General features: G+C 43.3%; 1 protein-coding gene across 4 annotated transcripts in view; it reads right to left on the reverse strand.

The window, feature by feature from the left end:
* Positions 1–586: 586 nt before the first annotated feature.
* st3gal7 (ST3 beta-galactoside alpha-2,3-sialyltransferase 7) overlaps positions 587–19,002 on the reverse strand; it is a 41,336-nt gene continuing 22,920 nt past the window's right edge. For all 4 annotated transcript variants that reach the window (XM_065002613.1, XM_065002614.1, XM_065002612.1 and 1 more), the window contains exons 7-8: positions 1,269–1,418; positions 587–1,083 (exon numbers count right to left, since the gene is read on the reverse strand). In XM_065002613.1, coding sequence (XP_064858685.1) covers positions 997–1,083; positions 1,269–1,418 — 237 coding nt within the window. In that variant the 3' untranslated portion in view covers positions 587–996. The remainder of the gene's footprint in view (positions 1,084–1,268; positions 1,419–19,002) is intronic.

Here is a 19,002-nt window from a genome sequence, read left to right on the forward strand (position 1 = left end):
TGTACTACAACGTGCTGAGGTAGGGGCAGGGTGTGGAAGGTACTGTACTACAACATGTTGAGGTAGGGGCAGGTTGTGGAAGGTACTACAACGTGTTGAGGTAGGGGCAGGTTGTGGAAGGTACTACAACGTGTTGAGGTAGGGGCAGGGTGTGGAAGGTACTACAACGTTTTGAGGTAGGGGAAGGTTGTGGAAGGTACTGTACTACAACGTGTTGAGGTTGGGGCAGGTTGTGGTAAGTCGTGCAGAGGTGGTCAATCTTTTGTTCTTAAAGGCCCAGTGTAGTCAAAATTCCGTTTTCCCAGGGTTTTGTTTCATTTTGCTGATTAATCTAATACTTTAAAAGTGTAAAAATGAGTTCAGTGTTATTTCCTGATAGTTGTTGGTTGAAAATACAATCTATACATGACCTTCTAATGAGCAGGTTTGCACGGGAGGGTGTTTCTGCTTTCCATGGTGGCGTCACCATGCAGTAAATTAGTTAATAGACCAATAACAAAGAGAGTTCCAAACCTCTGCCAATAACAGCTAGTTTTCAGGTTTCCCTGCCCACTCAGACCACTCCCAGACAGTCCTAGCTAAATTCTTACTGGAGAAATATTTTTGGGCATATTTTTATTTAAATCTATTACAGTAAGGTACTTAACTGTTAGCCAGAAATTATTTGATATCGATATACAAACGGCAGCTTTGGGCATGTAATATATAATAATTACATATGACATTTAGCAGACACCTTTATCCAAAGCGACTTACAGTAATGGGTGCATACATTTTTATAGTGCATAATATAGTATATAATAATAGTACATTTTTCAACTAAGCCTTGATTGGTTGAATCATCATGCTAGGAAAAGGAACCAGGGGTTGTTAAGAAAGGTCACTGGTTCCCCGAGCCGGCAAGGTGGAAAAATCTCCCGTTCTGTCCTTGAGCAAGGCAGTTAACCTCCAACCACAACTGGTAGAACAGGGTCCATCCCTGGTACTGTCTCTTTGTCACAGCGCCCCTGTGAGGTCAGTCAAGACACCTGCAGCCACAAGCTCTCTGAGGAAGAGCTTCTCAGCGCTCACATCATGTACTACCTGGACAAAGACAATCAATACAGGAAGATACTTAAGAGACTTTCATTTGAAAAATATGTATAATTCAAAGTGCTTCTCTGACCTGGACCTTACGAGTAGCACAAGCTAACAAATGTTTTGATGGGAGCAGCAAACAATCAGTGTTTGTCATTCTCTCTCCACTGCTCTTATATACTGTAATGTACCTGGGCCTTGATGGCGTCCATACTTAGACTCTCATAGTAGTGTAGTCTGGCACCGGGATGCTGCAGGTCATAACCAAACCCTGCCAGGCTCACCTCATCACACAGCTGTAGGGCCATCACCACCGCACTGGCACCTAACGTAGGAACTAACTGGAGAGAAGAGAGGATGGCAATTAAGTGTTTATTAAGGCTAACTCGTGTTCAGACTACATCAATCTAACAAGAAACACTTGCACCCAAATGTTAAAGCAAACCATGTGGAGAGAGCCATTCAATGATTGCAACATTCATCCATTGGGTATGCATTTATACTGTACATGTACATGAAACTGACTAAATAAAGGAAACACCAACATAGTGTCTTAGTGGGACATTGTACCACCACAAGACATAACAGCTTCAATGCACCTGGGCAGACATTCTACAAGTGTCTGGAACTCTTTTGGAGGGATAAGACACAGAAATTCCATCATTTGTTGATGGTGGTGGAAAACACTGTCTATGGTGCCGCTGCAGAATCTCCCATAAGTGTTCAGTTGGGTTGAGATCTGATGACTGAGATGGCCATGGTATTGGGTTGAGATCTGATGACTGAGACGGCCATGGTATTGGGTTGAGATCTGATGACTGAGACGGCCATGGTATTGGGTTGAGATCTGATGACTGAGATGGCCATGGTATTGGGTTGAGATCTGATGACTGAGACGGCCATGGTATTGGGTTGAGATCTGATGACTGAGACGGCCATGGTATTGGGTTGAGATCTGATGACTGAGACGGCCATGGTATTGGGTTGAGATCTGATGACTGAGACGGCCATGGTATTGGGTTGAGATCTGATGACTGAGATGGCCATGGTATTGGGTTGAGATCTGATGACTGAGACGGCCATGGTATTGGGTTGAGATCTGATGACTGAGACGGCCATGGTATTGGGTTGAGATCTGATGACTGAGATGGCCATGGTATTGGGTTGAGATCTGATGACTGAGACGGCCATGGTATTGGGTTGAGATCTGATGACTGAGATGGCCATGGTATTGGGTTGAGATCTGATGACTGAGACGGCCATGGTATTGGGTTGAGATCTGATGACTGAGACGGCCATGGTATTGGGTTGAGATCTGATGACTGAGATGGCCATGGTATTGGGTTGAGATCTGATGACTGAGACAGCCATGGTATTGGGTTGAGATCTGATGACTGAGATGGCCATGGTATTGGGTTGAGATCTGATGACTGAGATGGCCATGGTATTGGGTTGAGATCTGATGACTGAGATGGCCATGGTATTGGGTTGAGATCTGATGACTGAGACGGCCATGGTATTAGGTTGAGATCTGATGACTGAGACGGCCATGGTATTGGGTTGAGATCTGATGACTGAGATGGCCATGGTATTGGGTTGAGATCTGATGACTGAGACGGCCATGGTATTGGGTTGAGATCTGATGACTGAGATGGCCATGGTATTGGGTTGAGATCTGATGACTGAGACGGCCATGGTATTGGGTTGAGATCTGATGACTGAGACGGCCATGGTATTGGGTTGAGATCTGATGACTGAGATGGCCATGGTATTGGGTTGAGATCTGATGACTGAGATGGCCATGGTATTGGGTTGAGATCTGATGACTGAGATGGCCATGGTATTGGGTTGAGATCTGATGACTGAGATGGCCATGGTATTGGGTTGAGATCTGATGACTGAGATGGCCATGGTATATGGTTTACATCGTTTTCATGCTCATCAAACCATTCATTGTCATCTTATAGGGGCATAGCCATGGTAGCCAAAATAATGGAAAAAAACAATGGCCTGCACAGCGTTTTTATACATGACCATAAGCATGATGGGATGCTAATTTCTTATTTAACTCAGGAACCACACCTGTGTGGAAGCACCTGCTTTCAATATACTTTGTATCCCTCATTTACTCAGGTGTTTCCATTATTTTGGCAGTTAACTGTATGTCCTTTAAAAAGATTATGTTGCTGTGTGTATCAGTAGTACTAACCTTCCTCTGTTGCTGTGTGTATCAGTACTAACCTTCCTCTGTTGCTGTGTGTATCAGTAGTAACCTTCCTCTGTTGCTGTGTGTATCAGTAGTACTAACCTTCCTCTGTTGCTGTGTACATCAGTAGTAGTAACCTTCCTCTGTTGCTGTGTGTATCAGTACTAACCTTCCTCTGTTGCTGTGTGTATCAGTAGTAGTAACCTCCTCTGTTGCTGTGTGTATCAGTAGTAGTAACCTTCCTCTGTTGCTGTGTGTATCAGTAGTAGTAACCTTCCTCTGTTGCTGTGTGTATCAGTACTAACCTTCCTCTGTTGCTGTGTGTATCAGTAGTAGTAACCTTCCTCTGTTGCTGTGTGTATCAGTAGTAGTAACCTTCCTCTGTTGCTGTGTGTATCAGTACTAACCTTCCTCTGTTGCTGTGTGTATCAGTACTAACCTTCCTCTGTTGCTGTGTGTATCAGTACTAACCTTCCTCTGTTGCTGTGTGTATCAGTACTAACTTTCCTCTGTTGCTGTGTGTATCAGTAGTAGTAACCTTCCTCTGTTGCTGTGTGTATCAGTACTAACCTTCCTCTGTTGCTGTGTGTATCAGTAGTAGTAACCTTCCTCTGTTGCTGTGTGTATCAGTACTAACCTTCCTCTGTTGCTGTGTGTATCAGTACTAACCTTCCTCTGTTGCTGTGTGTATCAGTACTAACCTTCCTCTGTTGCTGTGTGTATCAGTAGTAGTAACCTTCCTCCTTTGCTGTGTGTATCAGTAGTAGTAACCTTCCTCTGTTGCTGTGTGTATCAGTAGTAGTAACCTTCCTCTGTTGCTGTGTGTATCAGTAGTAGTAACCTTCCTCTGTTGCTGTGTGTATCAGTACTAACCTTCCTCTGTTGCTGTGTGTATCAGTACTAACCTTCCTCTGTTGCTGTGTGTATCAGTAGTAGTAACCTTCCTCTGTTGCTGTGTGTATCAGTAGTAGTAACCTTCCTCTGTTGCTGTGTGTATCAGTAGTAGTAACCTTCCTCTGTTGCTGTGTGTATCAGTAGTAGTAACCTTCCTCTGTTGCTGTGTGTATCAGTACTAACCTTCCTCTGTTGCTGTGTGTATCAGTACTAACCTTCCTCTGTTGCTGTGTGTTTCAGTAGTAGTAACCTTCCTCTGTTGCTGTGTGTATCAGTAGTAGTAACCTTCCTCTGTTGCTGTGTGTATCAGTAGTACTAACCTTCCTCTGTTGCTGTGTGTATCAGTACTAACCTTCCTCTGTTGCTGTGTGTATCAGTAGTAGTAACCTTCCTCTGTTGCTGTGTGTATCAGTAGTAGTAACCTTCCTCTGTTGCTGTGTGTATCAGTAGTACTAACCTTCCTCTGTTGCTGTGTGTATCAGTAGTACTAACCTTCCTCTGTTGCTGTGTGTATCAGTAGTAGTAAACTTCCTCTGTTGCTGTGTGTATCATCAGTACTAACCTTCCTCTGTTGCTGTGTATATCAGTAGTAGTAACCTTCCTCTGTTGCTGTGTGTATCAGTACTAACCTTCCTCTGTTGCTGTGTGTATCAGTAGTAGTAACCTCCTCTGATGCTGTGTGTATCAGTAGTAGTAACCTTCCTCTGTTGCTGTGTGTATCAGTAGTAGTAACCTTCCTCTGTTGCTGTGTGTATCAGTACTAACCTTCCTCTGTTGCTGTGTGTATCAGTAGTAGTAACCTTCCTCTGTTGCTGTGTGTATCAGTAGTAGTAACCTTCCTCTGTTGCTGTGTGTATCAGTAGTAGTAACCTTCCTCTGTTGCTGTGTGTATCAGTAGTAGTAACCTTCCTCTGTTGCTGTGTGTATCAGTAGTAGTATCCTTCCTCTGTTGCTGTGTATATCAGTACTAACCTTCCTCTGTTGCTGTGTGTATCAGTACTAAACTTCCTCTGTTGCTGTGTGTATCAGTAGTAGTATCCTTCCTCTGTTGCTGTGTGTATCAGTAGTACTAACCTTCCTCTGTTGCTGTGTACATCAGTAGTAGTAACCTTCCTCTGTTGCTGTGTGTATCAGTACTAACCTTCCTCTGTTGCTGTGTGTATCAGTAGTAGTAACCTCCTCTGTTGCTGTGTGTATCAGTAGTAGTAACCTTCCTCTGTTGCTGTGTGTATCAGTAGTAGTAACCTTCCTCTGTTGCTGTGTGTATCAGTACTAACCTTCCTCTGTTGCTGTGTGTATCAGTAGTAGTAACCTTCCTCTGTTGCTGTGTGTATCAGTAGTAGTAACCTTCCTCTGTTGTTGTGTGTATCAGTACTAACCTTCCTCTGTTGCTGTGTTTATCAGTACTAACCTTCCTCTGTTGCTGTGTGTATCAGTACTAACCTTCCTCTGTTGCTGTGTGTATCAGTACTAACTTTCCTCTGTTGCTGTGTGTATCAGTAGTAGTAACCTTCCTCTGTTGCTGTGTGTATCAGTACTAACCTTCCTCTGTTGCTGTGTGTATCAGTAGTAGTAACCTTCCTCTGTTGCTGTGTGTATCAGTACTAACCTTCCTCTGTTGCTGTGTGTATCAGTAGTAGTAACCTTCCTCTGTTGCTGTGTGTATCAGTACTAACCTTCCTCTGTTGCTGTGTGTATCAGTAGTAGTAACCTTCCTCTGTTGCTGTGTGTATCAGTAGTAGTAACCTTCCTCTGTTGCTGTGTGTATCAGTAGTAGTAACCTTCCTCTGTTGCTGTGTGTATCAGTAGTAGTAACCATCCTCTGTTGCTGTGTGTATCAGTACTAACCTTCCTCTGTTGCTGTGTGTATCAGTACTAACCTTCCCCTGTTGCTGTGTGTATCAGTAGTCGTAACCTTCCTCTGTTGCTGTGTGTATCAGTAGTAGTAACCTTCCTCTGTTGCTGTGTGTATCAGTAGTAGTAACCTTCCTCTGTTGCTGTGTGTATCAGTACTAACCTTCCTCTGTTGCTGTGTGTATCAGTACTAACCTTCCTCTGTTGCTGTGTGTATCAGTAGTAGTAACCTTCCTCTGTTGCTGTGTGTATCAGTAGTAGTAACCTTCCTCTGTTGCTGTGTGTATCAGTAGTACTAACCTTCCTCTGTTGCTGTGTGTATCAGTAGTACTAACCTTCCTCTGTTGCTGTGTGTATAGTACTAAGTATCAGTAGTAACCTTCCTCTGTTGCTGTGTGTATCAGTAGTACTAACCTTCCTCTGTTGCTGTGTATATCAGTAGTAGTAACCTTCCTCTGTTGCTGTGTGTATCAGTACTAACCTTCCTCTGTTGCTGTGTGTATCAGTAGTAGTAACCTCCTCTGATGCTGTGTGTATCAGTAGTAGTAACCTTCCTCTGTTGCTGTGTGTATCAGTAGTAGTAACCTTCCTCTGTTGCTGTGTGTATCAGTACTAACCTTCCTCTGTTGCTGTGTGTATCAGTAGTAGTAACCTTCCTCTGTTGCTGTGTGTATCAGTAGTAGTAACCTTCCTCTGTTGCTGTGTGTATCAGTAGTAGTAACCTTCCTCTGTTGCTGTGTGTATCAGTAGTAGTAACCTTCCTCTGTTGCTGTGTAGTATCAGTAGTAGTAACCTTCCTCTGTTGCTGTGTATACCTTCCTCTGTTCTGTGTGTATCAGTACTAACCTTCCTCTGTTGCTGTGTGTATCAGTACTAACCTTCCTCTGTTGCTGTGTGTATCAGTAGTAGTAACCTTCCTCTGTTGCTGTGTGTATCAGTAGTACTAACCTTCCTCTGTTGCTGTGTGTATCAGTAGTAGTAACCTTCCTCTGTTGCTGTGTGTATCAGTACTAACCTTCCTCTGTTGCTGTGTGTATCAGTAGTAGTAACCTTCCTCTGTTGCTGTGTGTATCAGTAGTAGTAACCTTCCTCTGTTGCTGTGTGTATCAGTAGTAGTAACCTTCCTCTGTTGCTGTGTGTATCAGTACTAACCTTCCTCTGTTGCTGTGTGTATCAGTAGTAGTAACCTTCCTCTGTTGCTGTGTGTATCACCTTCCTCTGTTGCTGTAGTAGACCTTCCTCTGTTGCTGTGTGTATCAGTACTAACCTTCCTCTGTTGCTGTGTGTATCAGTACTAACCTTCCTCTGTTGCTGTGTGTATCAGTACTAACCTTCCTCTGTTGCTGTGTGTATCAGTACTAACCTTCCTCTGTTGCTGTGTGTATCAGTAGTAGTAACCTTCCTCTGTTGCTGTGTGTATCAGTACTAACCTTCCTCTGTTGCTGTGTGTATCAGTAGTAGTAACCTTCCTCTGTTGCTGTGTGTATCAGTACTAACCTTCCTCTGTTGCTGTGTGTATCAGTAGTAGTAACCTTCCTCTGTTGCTGTGTGTATCAGTACTAACCTTCCTCTGTTGCTGTGTGTATCAGTACTAACCTTCCTCTGTTGCTGTGTGTATCAGTAGTAGTAACCTTCCTCTGTTGCTGTGTGTATCAGTAGTAGTAACCTTCCTCTGTTGCTGTGTGTATCAGTAGTAGTAACCTTCCTCTGTTGCTGTGTGTATCAGTAGTAGTAACCTTCCTCTGTTGCTGTGTGTATCAGTACTAACCTTCCTCTGTTGCTGTGTGTATCAGTAGTACTAACCTTCCTCTGTTGCTGTGTGTATCAGTAGTAGTAACCTTCCTCTGTTGCTGTGTGTATCAGTAGTAGTAACCTTCCTCTGTTGCTGTGTGTATCAGTAGTACTAACCTTCCTCTGTTGCTGTGTGTATCAGTAGTAGTAACCTTCCTCTGTTGCTGTGTGTATCAGTACTAACCTTCCTCTGTTGCTGTGTGTATCAGTAGTAGTAACCTTCCTCTGTTGCTGTGTGTATCAGTGGTAGTAACCTTCCTCTGTTGCTGTGTGTATCAGTAGTAGTAACCTTCCTCTGTTGCTGTGTGTAGTCAGTAGTACTAACCTTCCTCTGTTGCTGTGTGTATCAGTACTAACCTTCCTCTGTTGCTGTGTGTATCAGTAGTACTAACCTTCCTCTGTTGCTGTGTGTATCAGTAGTAGTAACCTTCCTCTGTTGCTGTGTGTATCAGTAGTACTAACCTTCCTCTGTTGCTGTGTATATCAGTAGTAGTAACCTTCCTCTGTTGCTGTGTGTATCAGTAGTAGTAACCTTCCTCTGTTGCTGTGTGTATCAGTAGTACTAACCTTCCTCTGTTGCTGTGTATCAGTATAACCTTCCTCTGTTGCTGTGTGTATAGTAACCTTCCTCTGTTGTAACCTTCCTCTGTTGCTGTGTGTATCAGTACTAACCTTCCTCTGTTGCTGTGTGTATCAGTACTAACCTTCCTCTGTTGCTGTGTGTATCAGTACTAACCTTCTCTCTGTATCAGTACTAACCTTCCTCTGTTGTGTGTATCAGTAGTAGTAACCTTCCTCTGTTGCTGTGTGTATCAGTAGTAGTAACCTTCCTGTTCTAACCTTCCTCTGTTGCTGTGTGTATCAGTAGTACTAACCTTCCTCTGTTGCTGTGTGTATCAGTACTAACCTTCCTCTGTTGCTGTGTGTATCAGTAGTAGTAACCTTCCTCTGTTGCTGTGTGTATCAGTAGTAGTAACCTTCCTCTGTTGCTGTGTGTATCAGTAGTACTAACCTTCCTCTGTTGCTGTGTGTATCAGTAGTAGTAACCTTCCTCTGTTGCTGTGTGTATCAGTAGTACTAACCTTCCTCTGTTGCTGTGTATATCAGTAGTAGTAACCTTCCTCTGTTGCTGTGTGTATCAGTACTAACCTTCCTCTGTTGCTGTGTGTATCAGTAGTAGTAACCTTCCTCTGTTGCTGTGTGTATCAGTAGTAGTAACCTTCCTCTGTTGCTGTGTGTATCAGTAGTAGTAACCTTCCTCTGTTGCTGTGTGTATCAGTACTAACCTTCCTCTGTTGCTGTGTGTATCAGTAGTAGTAACCTTCCTCTGTTGCTGTGTGTATCAGTAGTAGTAACCTTCCTCTGTTGCTGTGTGTATCAGTACTAACCTTCCTCTGTTGCTGTGTGTATCAGTACTAACCTTCCTCTGTTGCTGTGTGTATCAGTACTAACCTTCCTCTGTTGCTGTGTGTATCAGTAGTAGTAACCTTCCTCTGTTGCTGTGTGTATCAGTACTAACCTTCCTCTGTTGCTGTGTGTATCAGTACCTTCCTCTGTTGCTGTGTAGTAACCTTCCTCTGTTGCTGTGTGTATCAGTACTAACCTTCCTCTGTTGCTGTGTGTATCAGTAGTAGTAACCTTCCTCTGTTGCTGTGTGTATCAGTACTAACCTTCCTCTGTTGCTGTGTGTATCAGTACTAACCTTCCTCTGTTGCTGTGTGTATCAGTACTAACCTTCCTCTGTTGCTGTGTGTATCAGTAGTAGTAACCTTCCTCTGTTGCTGTGTGTATCAGTAGTAGTAACCTTCCTCTGTTGCTGTGTGTATCAGTAGTAACCTTCCTCTGTTGCTGTGTGTATAGTACTAACCTTCCTCTGTTGCTGTGTGTATCAGTACCTTCCTCTGTTGCTGTGTGTATAGTAACCTTCCTCTGTTGCTGTGTGTATCAGTAGTAGTAACCTTCCTCTGTTGCTGTGTGTATCAGTACTAACCTTCCTCTGTTGCTGTGTGTATCAGTACTAACCTTCCTCTGTTGCAGTAGTACTAACCTTCCTCTGTTGCTGTGTGTATCAGTAGTAGTAACCTTCCTCTGTTGCTGTGTGTATCAGTAGTAGTAACCTTCCTCTGTTGCTGTGTGTATCAGTACTAACCTTCCTCTGTTGCTGTGTGTATCTAACCTTCCTCTGTTGCTGTGTGTATCTTCCTCTGTTGCTGTGTGTATCAGTAGTAGTAACCTTCCTCTGTTGCTGTGTGTATCAGTAGTAGTAACCTTCCTCTGTTGCTGTGTGTATCAGTACTAACCTTCCTCTGTTGCTGTGTGTATCAGTACTAGTAACCTTCCTCTGTTGCTGTGTGTATCAGTACTAAGTAGTACTAACCTTCCTCTGTTGCTGTGTGTATCAGTAGTAGTAACCTTCCTCTGTTGCTGTGTGTATCAGTAGTAACCTTCCTCTGTTGCTGTGTGTATCAGTACTAACCTTCCTCTGTTGCTGTGTGTATCAGTAGTAACCTTCCTCTGTTGCTGTGTGTATCAGTAGTAGTAACCTTCCTCTGTTGCTGTGTGTATCAGTAGTAGTAACCTTCCTCTGTTGCTGTGTGTATCAGTAGTAACCTTCCTCTGTTGCTGTGTGTATCAGTACTAACCTTCCTCTGTTGCTGTGTGTATCAGTAGTAGTAACCTTCCTCTGTTGCTGTGTGTATCAGTAGTAGTAACCTTCCTCTGTTGCTGTGTGTATCAGTACTAACCTTCCTCTGTTGCTGTGTGTATCAGTACTAACCTTCCTCTGTTGCTGTGTGTATCAGTAGTAGTACCTTCCTCTGTTGCTGTGTGTATCAGTACTAACCTTCCTCTGTTGCTGTGTGTATCAGTAGTAGTAACCTTCCTCTGTTGCTGTGTGTATCAGTAGTAGTAACCTTCCTCTGTTGCTGTGTGTATCAGTACTAACCTTCCTCTGTTGCTGTGTGTATCAGTAGTAGTAACCTTCCTCTGTTGCTGTGTGTATCAGTAGTAGTAACCTTCCTCTGTTGCTGTGTGTATCAGTAGTAGTAACCTTCCTCTGTTGCTGTGTGTATCAGTACTAACCTTCCTCTGTTGCTGTGTGTATCAGTACTAACCTTCCTCTGTTGCTGTGTGTATCAGTAGTAGTAACCTTCCTCTGTTGCTGTGTGTATCAGTAGTAGTAACCTTCCTCTGTTGCTGTGTGTATCAGTAGTAGTAACCTTCCTCTGTTGCTGTGTGTATCAGTAATCAGTAGTAGTAACCTTCCTCTGTTGCTGTGTGTATCAGTAGTAGTAACCTTCCTCTGTTGCTGTGTGTATCAGTACTAACCTTCCTCTGTTGCTGTGTGTATCAGTACTAACCTTCCTCTGTTGCTGTGTGTATCAGTAGTAGTAACCTTCCTCTGTTGCTGTGTGTATCAGTAGTAGTAACCTTCCTCTGTTGCTGTGTGTATCAGTAGTAGTAACCTTCCTCTGTTGCTGTGTGTATCAGTACTAACCTTCCTCTGTTGCTGTGTGTATCAGTACTAACCTTCCTCTGTTGCTGTGTGTATCAGTAGTAGTAACCTTCCTCTGTTGCTGTGTGTATCAGTAGTAGTAACCTTCCTCTGTTGCTGTGTGTATCAGTAGTAGTAACCTTCCTCTGTTGCTGTGTGTATCAGTAGTAGTAACCTTCCTCTGTTGCTGTGTGTATCAGTAGTAGTAACCTTCCTCTGTTGCTGTGTGTATCAGTACTAACCTTCCTCTGTTGCTGTGTGTATCAGTACTAACCTTCCTCTGTTGCTGTGTGTATCAGTAGTAGTATCCTTCCTCTGTTGCTGTGTGTATCAGTAGTACTAACCTTCCTCTGTTGCTGTGTATATCAGTAGTAGTAACCTTCCTCTGTTGCTGTGTGTATAGTACTAACCTTCCTCTGTTGCTGTAGTGTAACCTTCCTCTGTTGCAGTATAGTAGTAACCTTCCTCTGTTGCTGTGTGTATCAGTAGTAGTAACCTTCCTCTGTTGCTGTGTGTATCAGTAGTAGTAACCTTCCTCTGTTGCTGTGTGTATCAGTACTAACCTTCCTCTGTTGCTGTGTGTATCAGTACCTTCCTGTGTATCTGTCTGCTGTGTAGTAACCTTCCTCTGTTGCTGTGTGTATCAGTAGTAGTAACCTTCCTCTGTTGCTGTGTGTATCAGTACTAACCTTCCTCTGTTGCTGTGTGTATCAGTACTAACCTTCCTCTGTTGCTGTGTGTATCAGTAGTACTAACCTTCCTCTGTTGCTGTGTGTATCAGTACTAACCTTCCTCTGTTGCTGTGTGTATCAGTAGTAGTAACCTTCCTCTGTTGCTGTGTGTATCAGTACTAACCTTCTCTCTGTTGCTGTGTGTATCAGTAGTAGTAACCTTCCTCTGTTGCTGTGTGTATCAGTAGTAAGTATCAGTAGTAGTAACCTTCCTCTGTTGCTGTGTGTATCAGTACTAACCTTCCTCTGTTGCTGTGTGTATCAGTACTAACCTTCCTCTGTTGCTGTGTGTATCAGTATTAGTAAGTCTTAACCTCTGTTGCTGTGTGTATCAGTAGTAGTAACCTTCCTCTGTTGCTGTGTGTATCAGTACTAACCTTCCTCTGTTGCTGTGTGTAGTACTAACCTTCCTCTGTTGCTGTGTGTATCAGTACTAACCTTCCTCTGTTGCTGTGTGTATCAGTAGTACTAACCTTCCTCTGTTGCTGTGTGTATCAGTAGTAGTAACCTTCCTCTGTTGCTGTGTGTATCAGTAGTACTAACCTTCCTCTGTTGCTGTGTATGTGTATAAGTATCAGTACTAACCTTCCTCTGTTGCTGTGTGTATCAGTAGTAGTAACCTTCCTCTGTTGCTGTGTGTGTCAGTATCAGTAGTACTAACCTTCCTCTGTTGCTGTGTGTATCAGTAGTAGTAACCTTCCTCTGTTGCTGTGTGTATCAGTACTAACCTTCCTCTGTTGCTGTGTGTATCAGTACTAACCTTCCTCTGTTGCTGTGTGTATCAGTACTAACCTTCCTCTGTTGCTGTGTGTATCAGTAGTAGTAACCTTCCTCTGTTGCTGTGTGTATCAGTAACCTTCCTCTGTTGTTGTGTGTATCAACCTTCCTCTGTTGCTGTGTGTATCAGTAGTAGTAACCTTCCTCTGTTGCTGTGTGTATGTATCACCTTCCTCTGTTGCTGTGTGTGTATCTAACCTTCCTCTGTTGCTGTGTGTATCAGTACTAACCTTCCTCTGTTGCTGTGTGTATCAGTAGTAGTAACCTTCCTCTGTTGCTGTGTGTATCAGTAGTAGTAACCTTCCTCTGTTGCTGTGTGTATCAGTCAGTACTAACCTTCCTCTGTTGCTGTGTGTATCAGTAGTAGTAACCTTCCTCTGTTGCTGTGTGTATCAGTAGTAGTAACCTTCCTCTGTTGCTGTGTGTATCAGTACTAACCTTCCTCTGTTGCTGTGTGTATCAGTACTAACCTTCCTCTGTTGCTGTGTGTATCAGTACTAACCTTCCTCTGTTGCTGTGTGTATAACTAACCTTCCTCTGTTGCTGTGTGTATCAGTAGTAGTAACCTTCCTCTGTTGCTGTGTGTATCAGTACTAACCTTCCTCTGTTGCTGTGTGTATCAGTAGTAGTAACCTTCCTCTGTTGCTGTGTGTATCAGTAGTAGTAACCTTCCTCTGTTGCTGTGTGTATCAGTCAGTACTAACCTTCCTCTGTTGCTGTGTGTATCAGTAGTAGTAACCTTCCTCTGTTGCTGTGTGTATCAGTAGTAGTAACCTTCCTCTGTTGCTGTGTGTATCAGTAGTAACCTTCCTCTGTTGCTGTGTGTATCAGTAGTAGTAACCTTCCTCTGTTGCTGTGTGTATCAGTACTAACTGTTGCTTCCTCTGTTGCTGTGTGTATCAGTAGTAGTAACCTTCCTCTGTTGCTGTGTGTATCAGTAGTAGTAACCTTCCTCTCTTGCTGTGTGTATCAGTACTAACCTTCCTCTGTTGCTGTGTGTATCAGTACTAACCTTCCTCTGTTGCTGTGTGTATCAGTACTAACCTTCCTCTGTTGCTGTGTGTATCAGTACTAACCTTCCTCTGTTGCTGTGTGTATCAGTAGTAGTAACCTTCCTCTGTTGCTGTGTGTATCAGTACTAACCTCCTCTGTTGCTGTGTGTATCAGTACTAACCTTCCTCTGTTGCTGTGTGTATCAGTAGTAGTAACCTTCCTCTGTTGCTGTGTGTATCAGTACTAACCTTCCTCTGTTGCTGTGTGTATCAGTCTAACCTTCCTCTGTTGCTGTAGTAGTAACCTTCCTCTGTTGCTGTGTGTATCAGTACTAACCTTCCTCTGTTGCTGTGTGTATCAGTACCTTCCTCTGTTGCTAACCTTCCTCTGTTGCTGTGTGTATCAGTAGTAGTAAGTATCAGTAGTAGTAACCTTCCTCTGTTGCTGTGTGTATCAGTAGTAGTAACCTTCCTCTGTTGCTGTGTGTATCAGTAGTAGTAACCTTCCTCTGTTGCTGTGTGTATCAGTAGTAGTAACCTTCCTCTGTTGCTGTGTGTATCAGTAGTAGTAACCTTCCTCTGTTGCTGTGTGTATCAGTACTAACCTTCCTCTGTTGCTGTGTGTATCAGTACTAACCTTCCTCTGTTGCTGTGTGTATCAGTACTAACCTTCCTCTGTTGCTGTGTGTATCAGTAGTAGTAACCTTCCTCTGTTGCTGTGTGTATCAGTAGTAGTAACCTTCCTCTGTTGCTGTGTGTATCTTCCTCTGTTGCTGTGTGTATCAGTAACCTCCTCTGTTGCTGTGTGTATCAGTGTAGTAACCTTCCTGTTGCTGTGTGTATCAGTAGTAGTAACCTTCCTCTGTTGCTGTGTGTATCAGTACTAACCTTCCTCTGTTGCTGTGTGTATCAGTACTAACCTTCCTCTGTTGCTGTGTGTATCAGTAGTAACCTTCCTCTGTTGCTGTGTGTATCAGTACTAACCTTCCTCTGTTGCTGTGTGTATCAGTAGTAGTAAGTAGTAACCTTCCTCTGTTGCTGTGTGTATCAGTAGTAGTAACCTTCCTCTGTTGCTGTGTGTATCAGTACTAACCTTCCTCTGTTGCTGTGTGTATCAGTAGTAGTAACCTTCCTCTGTTGCTGTGTGTGTATCAGTACTAACCTTCCTCTGTTGCTGTGTGTATCAGTAGTAACCTTCCTCTGTTGCTGTGTGTATCAGTACTAACCTTCCTCTGTTCTGTTGCTGTAACCTTCCTCTGTTGCTGTGTATCAGTAGTAGTAACCTTCCTCTGTTGCTGTGTGTATCAGTAGTAGTAACCTTCCTCTGTTGCTGTGTGTATCAGTAGTAGTAACCTTCCTCTGTTGCTGTGTGTATAGTACTAACTTCCTCTGTTGCTGTGTGTATCAGTAGTAGTAACCTTCCTCTGTTGCTGTGTGTATCAGTAGTAGTAACCTTCCTCTGTTGCTGTGTAGTACCTTCCTCTGTTGCTGTGTGTATCAGTACTAACCTTCCTCTGTTGCTGTGTGTATCAGTACTAACCTTCCTCTGTTGCTGTGTGTATCAGTACTAACCTTCCTCTGTTGCTGTGTGTATCAGTAGTAGTAACCTCTCTGTTGCTGTGTGTATCAGTACTAACCTTCCTCTGTTGCTGTGTGTATCAGTAGTAAGTATCTAACCTTCCTCTGTTGCTGTGTGTATCAGTACTAACCTTCCTCTGTTGCTGTGTGTATCAGTAGTAGTAACCTTCCTCTGTTGCTGTGTGTATCAGTACTAACCTTCCTCTGTTGCTGTGTGTATCAGTAGTAGTAACCTTCCTCTGTTGCTGTGTGTATCAGTAGTAACCTTCCTCTGTTGCTGTGTGTATCAGTAGTAGTAACCTTCCTCTGTTGCTGTGTGTATCAGTAGTAGTAACCTTCCTCTGTTGCTGTGTGTATCAGTAGTACTAACCTTCCTCTGTTGCTGTGTATCAGTAGTCAGTAACCTTCCTCTGTTGCTGTGTGTAGTAACCTTCCTCTGTTGCTGTGTGTATCAGTACTAACCTTCCTCTGTTGCTGTGTGTATCAGTAACCTTCCTCTGTTGCTGTGTATCAGTAGTAACCTTCCTCTGTTGCTGTGTGTATCAGTAGTAGTAACCTTCCTCTGTTGCTGTGTGTATCAGTAGTAGTAACCTTCCTCTGTTGCTGTGTGTATCAGTACTAACCTTCCTCTGTTGCTGTGTGTATCAGTAGTAGTAACCTTCCTCTGTTGCTGTGTGTATCAGTACTAACCTTCCTCTGTTGCTGTGTGTATCAGTAGTACTAACCTTCCTCTGTTGCTGTGTGTATCAGTAGTAGTAACCTTCCTCTGTTGCTGTGTGTATCAGTAGTAGTAACCTTCCTCTGTTGCTGTGTGTATCTTAACCTTCCTCTGTTGCTGTGTGTATCAGTACTAACCTTCCTCTGTTGCTGTGTGTATCAGTACTAACCTTCCTCTGTTGCTGTGTGTAACCTTCCTCTGTTCTGTGTGTATCAGTACTAACCTTCCTCTGTTGCTGTGTGTATCAGTAGTAGTAACCTTCCTCTGTTGCTGTGTGTATCAGTACTAACCTTTCCTCTGTTGCTGTTGTGTGTATCAGTACTAACCTTCCTCTGTTGTGTGTATCAGTAGTAGTAACCTTCCTCTGTTGCTGTGTGTATCAGTAGTACTAACCTTCTCTGTTGCTGTGTGTATCAGTAGTAGTAACCTTCCTCTGTTGCTGTGTATCAGTACTAACCTTCCTCTGTTGCTGTGTGTATCAGTAGTAGTAACCTTCCTCTGTTGCTGTGTGTATCAGTACTAACCTTCCTCTGTTGCTGTGTGTATCAGTAGTAACCTTCCTCTGTTGCTGTGTGTAACCTTCCTCTGTTGCTGTGTGTATCAGTGTATAACCTTCCTCTGTTGCTGTGTGTATAGTACCTTCCTCTGTTGCTGTGTGTATCAGTAGTAGTAACCTTCCTCTGTTGCTGTGTGTATCAGTACTAACCTTCCTCTGTTGCTGTGTGTATCAGTACTAGTAACCTTCCTCTGTTGCTGTGTGTATCAGTAGTAGTAACCTTCCTCTGTTGCTGTGTGTAGTACTAACCTTCCTCTGTTGCTGTGTGTATCAGTACTAACCTTCCTCTGTTGCTGTGTGTATCAGTAGTAGTAACCTTCCTCTGTTGCTGTGTGTATCAGTACTAACCTTCCTCTGTTGCTGTGTGTATCAGTAGTAGTAACCTTCCTCTGTTGCTGTGTGTATCAGTACTAACCTTCCTCTGTTGCTGTGTGTATCAGTAGTAGTAACCTTCCTCTGTTGCTGTGTGTATCAGTAGTAGTAACCTTCCTCTGTTGCTGTGTGTATCAGTAGTAGTAACCTTCCTCTGTTGCTGTGTGTATCAGTACTAACCTTCCTCTGTTGCTGTGTGTATCAGTAGTAGTAACCTTCCTCTGTTGCTGTGTGTATCAGTAGTAGTAACCTTCCTCTGTTGCTGTGTGTATCAGTACTAACCTTCCTCTGTTGCTGTGTGTATCAGTACTAACCTTCCTCTGTTGCTGTGTGTATCAGTACTAACCTTCCTCTGTTGCTGTGTGTATCAGTAGTAGTAACCTTCCTCTGTTGCTGTGTGTATCAGTAGTAGTAACCTCCTCTGTTGCTGTGTGTATCAGTACTAACCTTCCTCTGTTGCTGTGTGTATCAGTACTAACCTTCCTCTGTTGCTGTGTGTATCAGTAGTAGTAACCTTCCTCTGTTGCTGTGTGTATCAGTACTAACCTTCCTCTGTTGCTGTGTGTATCAGTAGTAGTAACCTTCCTCTGTTGCTGTGTGTATCAGTAGTAGTAACCTTCCTCTGTTGCTGTGTGTATCAGTAGTACTAACCTTCCTCTGTTGCTGTGTGTATCAGTACTAACCTTCCTCTGTTGCTGTGTGTATCAGTAGTAGTAACCTTCCTCTGTTGCTGTGTGTATCAGTAGTACTAACCTTCCTCTGTTGCTGTGTGTATCAGTAGTAGTAACCTTCCTTCTGTTGCTGTGTGTATCAGTACTAACCTTCCTCTGTTGCTGTGTGTATCAGTGTGTAACCTTCCTCTGTTGCTGTGTGTATCAGTAGTAGTAACCTTCCTCTGTTGCTGTGTGTATCAGTAGTAGTAACCTTCCTCTGTTGCTGTGTGTATCAGTACTAACCTTCCTCTGTTGCTGTGTGTATCAGTAGTAACCTTCCTCTGTTGCTGTGTGTATCAGTACTAACCTTCCTCTGTTGCTGTGTGTATCAGTAGTAGTAACCTTCCTCTGTTGCTGTGTGTATCAGTAACCTTCCTCTGTTGCTGTGTGTATCAGTAGTAGTAACCTTCCTCTGTTGCTGTGTGTATCAGTAGTACTAACCTTCCTCTGTTGCTGTGTGTATCAGTAGTACTAACCTTCCTCTGTTGCTGTGTGTATCAGTACTAACCTTCCTCTGTTGCTGTGTGTATCAGTACTAACCTTCCTCTGTTGCTGTGTGTATCAGTAGTAGTAACCTTCCTCTGTTGCTGTGTGTATCAGTACTAAGTATCAGTAGTAGTAACCTTCCTCTGTTGCTGTGTGTATCAGTAGTAGTAACCTTCCTCTGTTGCTGTGTGTATCTTAACCCTCTGTTGCTGTGTGTATCAGTACTAACCTTCCTCTGTTGCTGTGTGTATCAGTACTAACCTTCCTCTGTTGCTGTGTGTATCAGTAGTAGTAACCTTCCTCTGTTGCTGTGTGTATCAGTAGTAACCTTCCTCTGTTGCTGTGTGTATCAGTAGTACTAACCTTCCTCTGTTGCTGTGTGTATCAGTACTAACCTTCCTCTGTTGCTGTGTGTATCAGTAGTAACCTTCCTCTGTTGCTGTGTGTATCAGTACAGTAACCTTCCTCTGTTGCTGTGTGTATCAGTAGTAGTAACCTTCCTCTGTTGCTGTGTGTATCAGTACTAACCTTCCTCTGTTGCTGTGTGTATCAGTAGTAGTAACCTTCCTCTGTTGCTGTGTATCAGTAGTAGTAACCTTCCTCTGTTGCTGTGTGTATCAGTACTAACCTTCCTCTGTTGCTGTGTGTATCAGTAGTAGTAACCTTCCTCTGTTGCTGTGTGTATCAGTTACTAACCTTCCTCTGTTGCTGTGTGTATCAGTAGTACTAACCTTCCTCTGTTGCTGTGTGTATCAGTAGTAGTA

The sequence above is a fragment of the Oncorhynchus nerka genome, linkage group LG16 (genome assembly GCF_034236695.1).
Source record: "Oncorhynchus nerka isolate Pitt River linkage group LG16, Oner_Uvic_2.0, whole genome shotgun sequence".
Lineage (NCBI taxonomy): Eukaryota > Metazoa > Chordata > Actinopteri > Salmoniformes > Salmonidae > Oncorhynchus > Oncorhynchus nerka.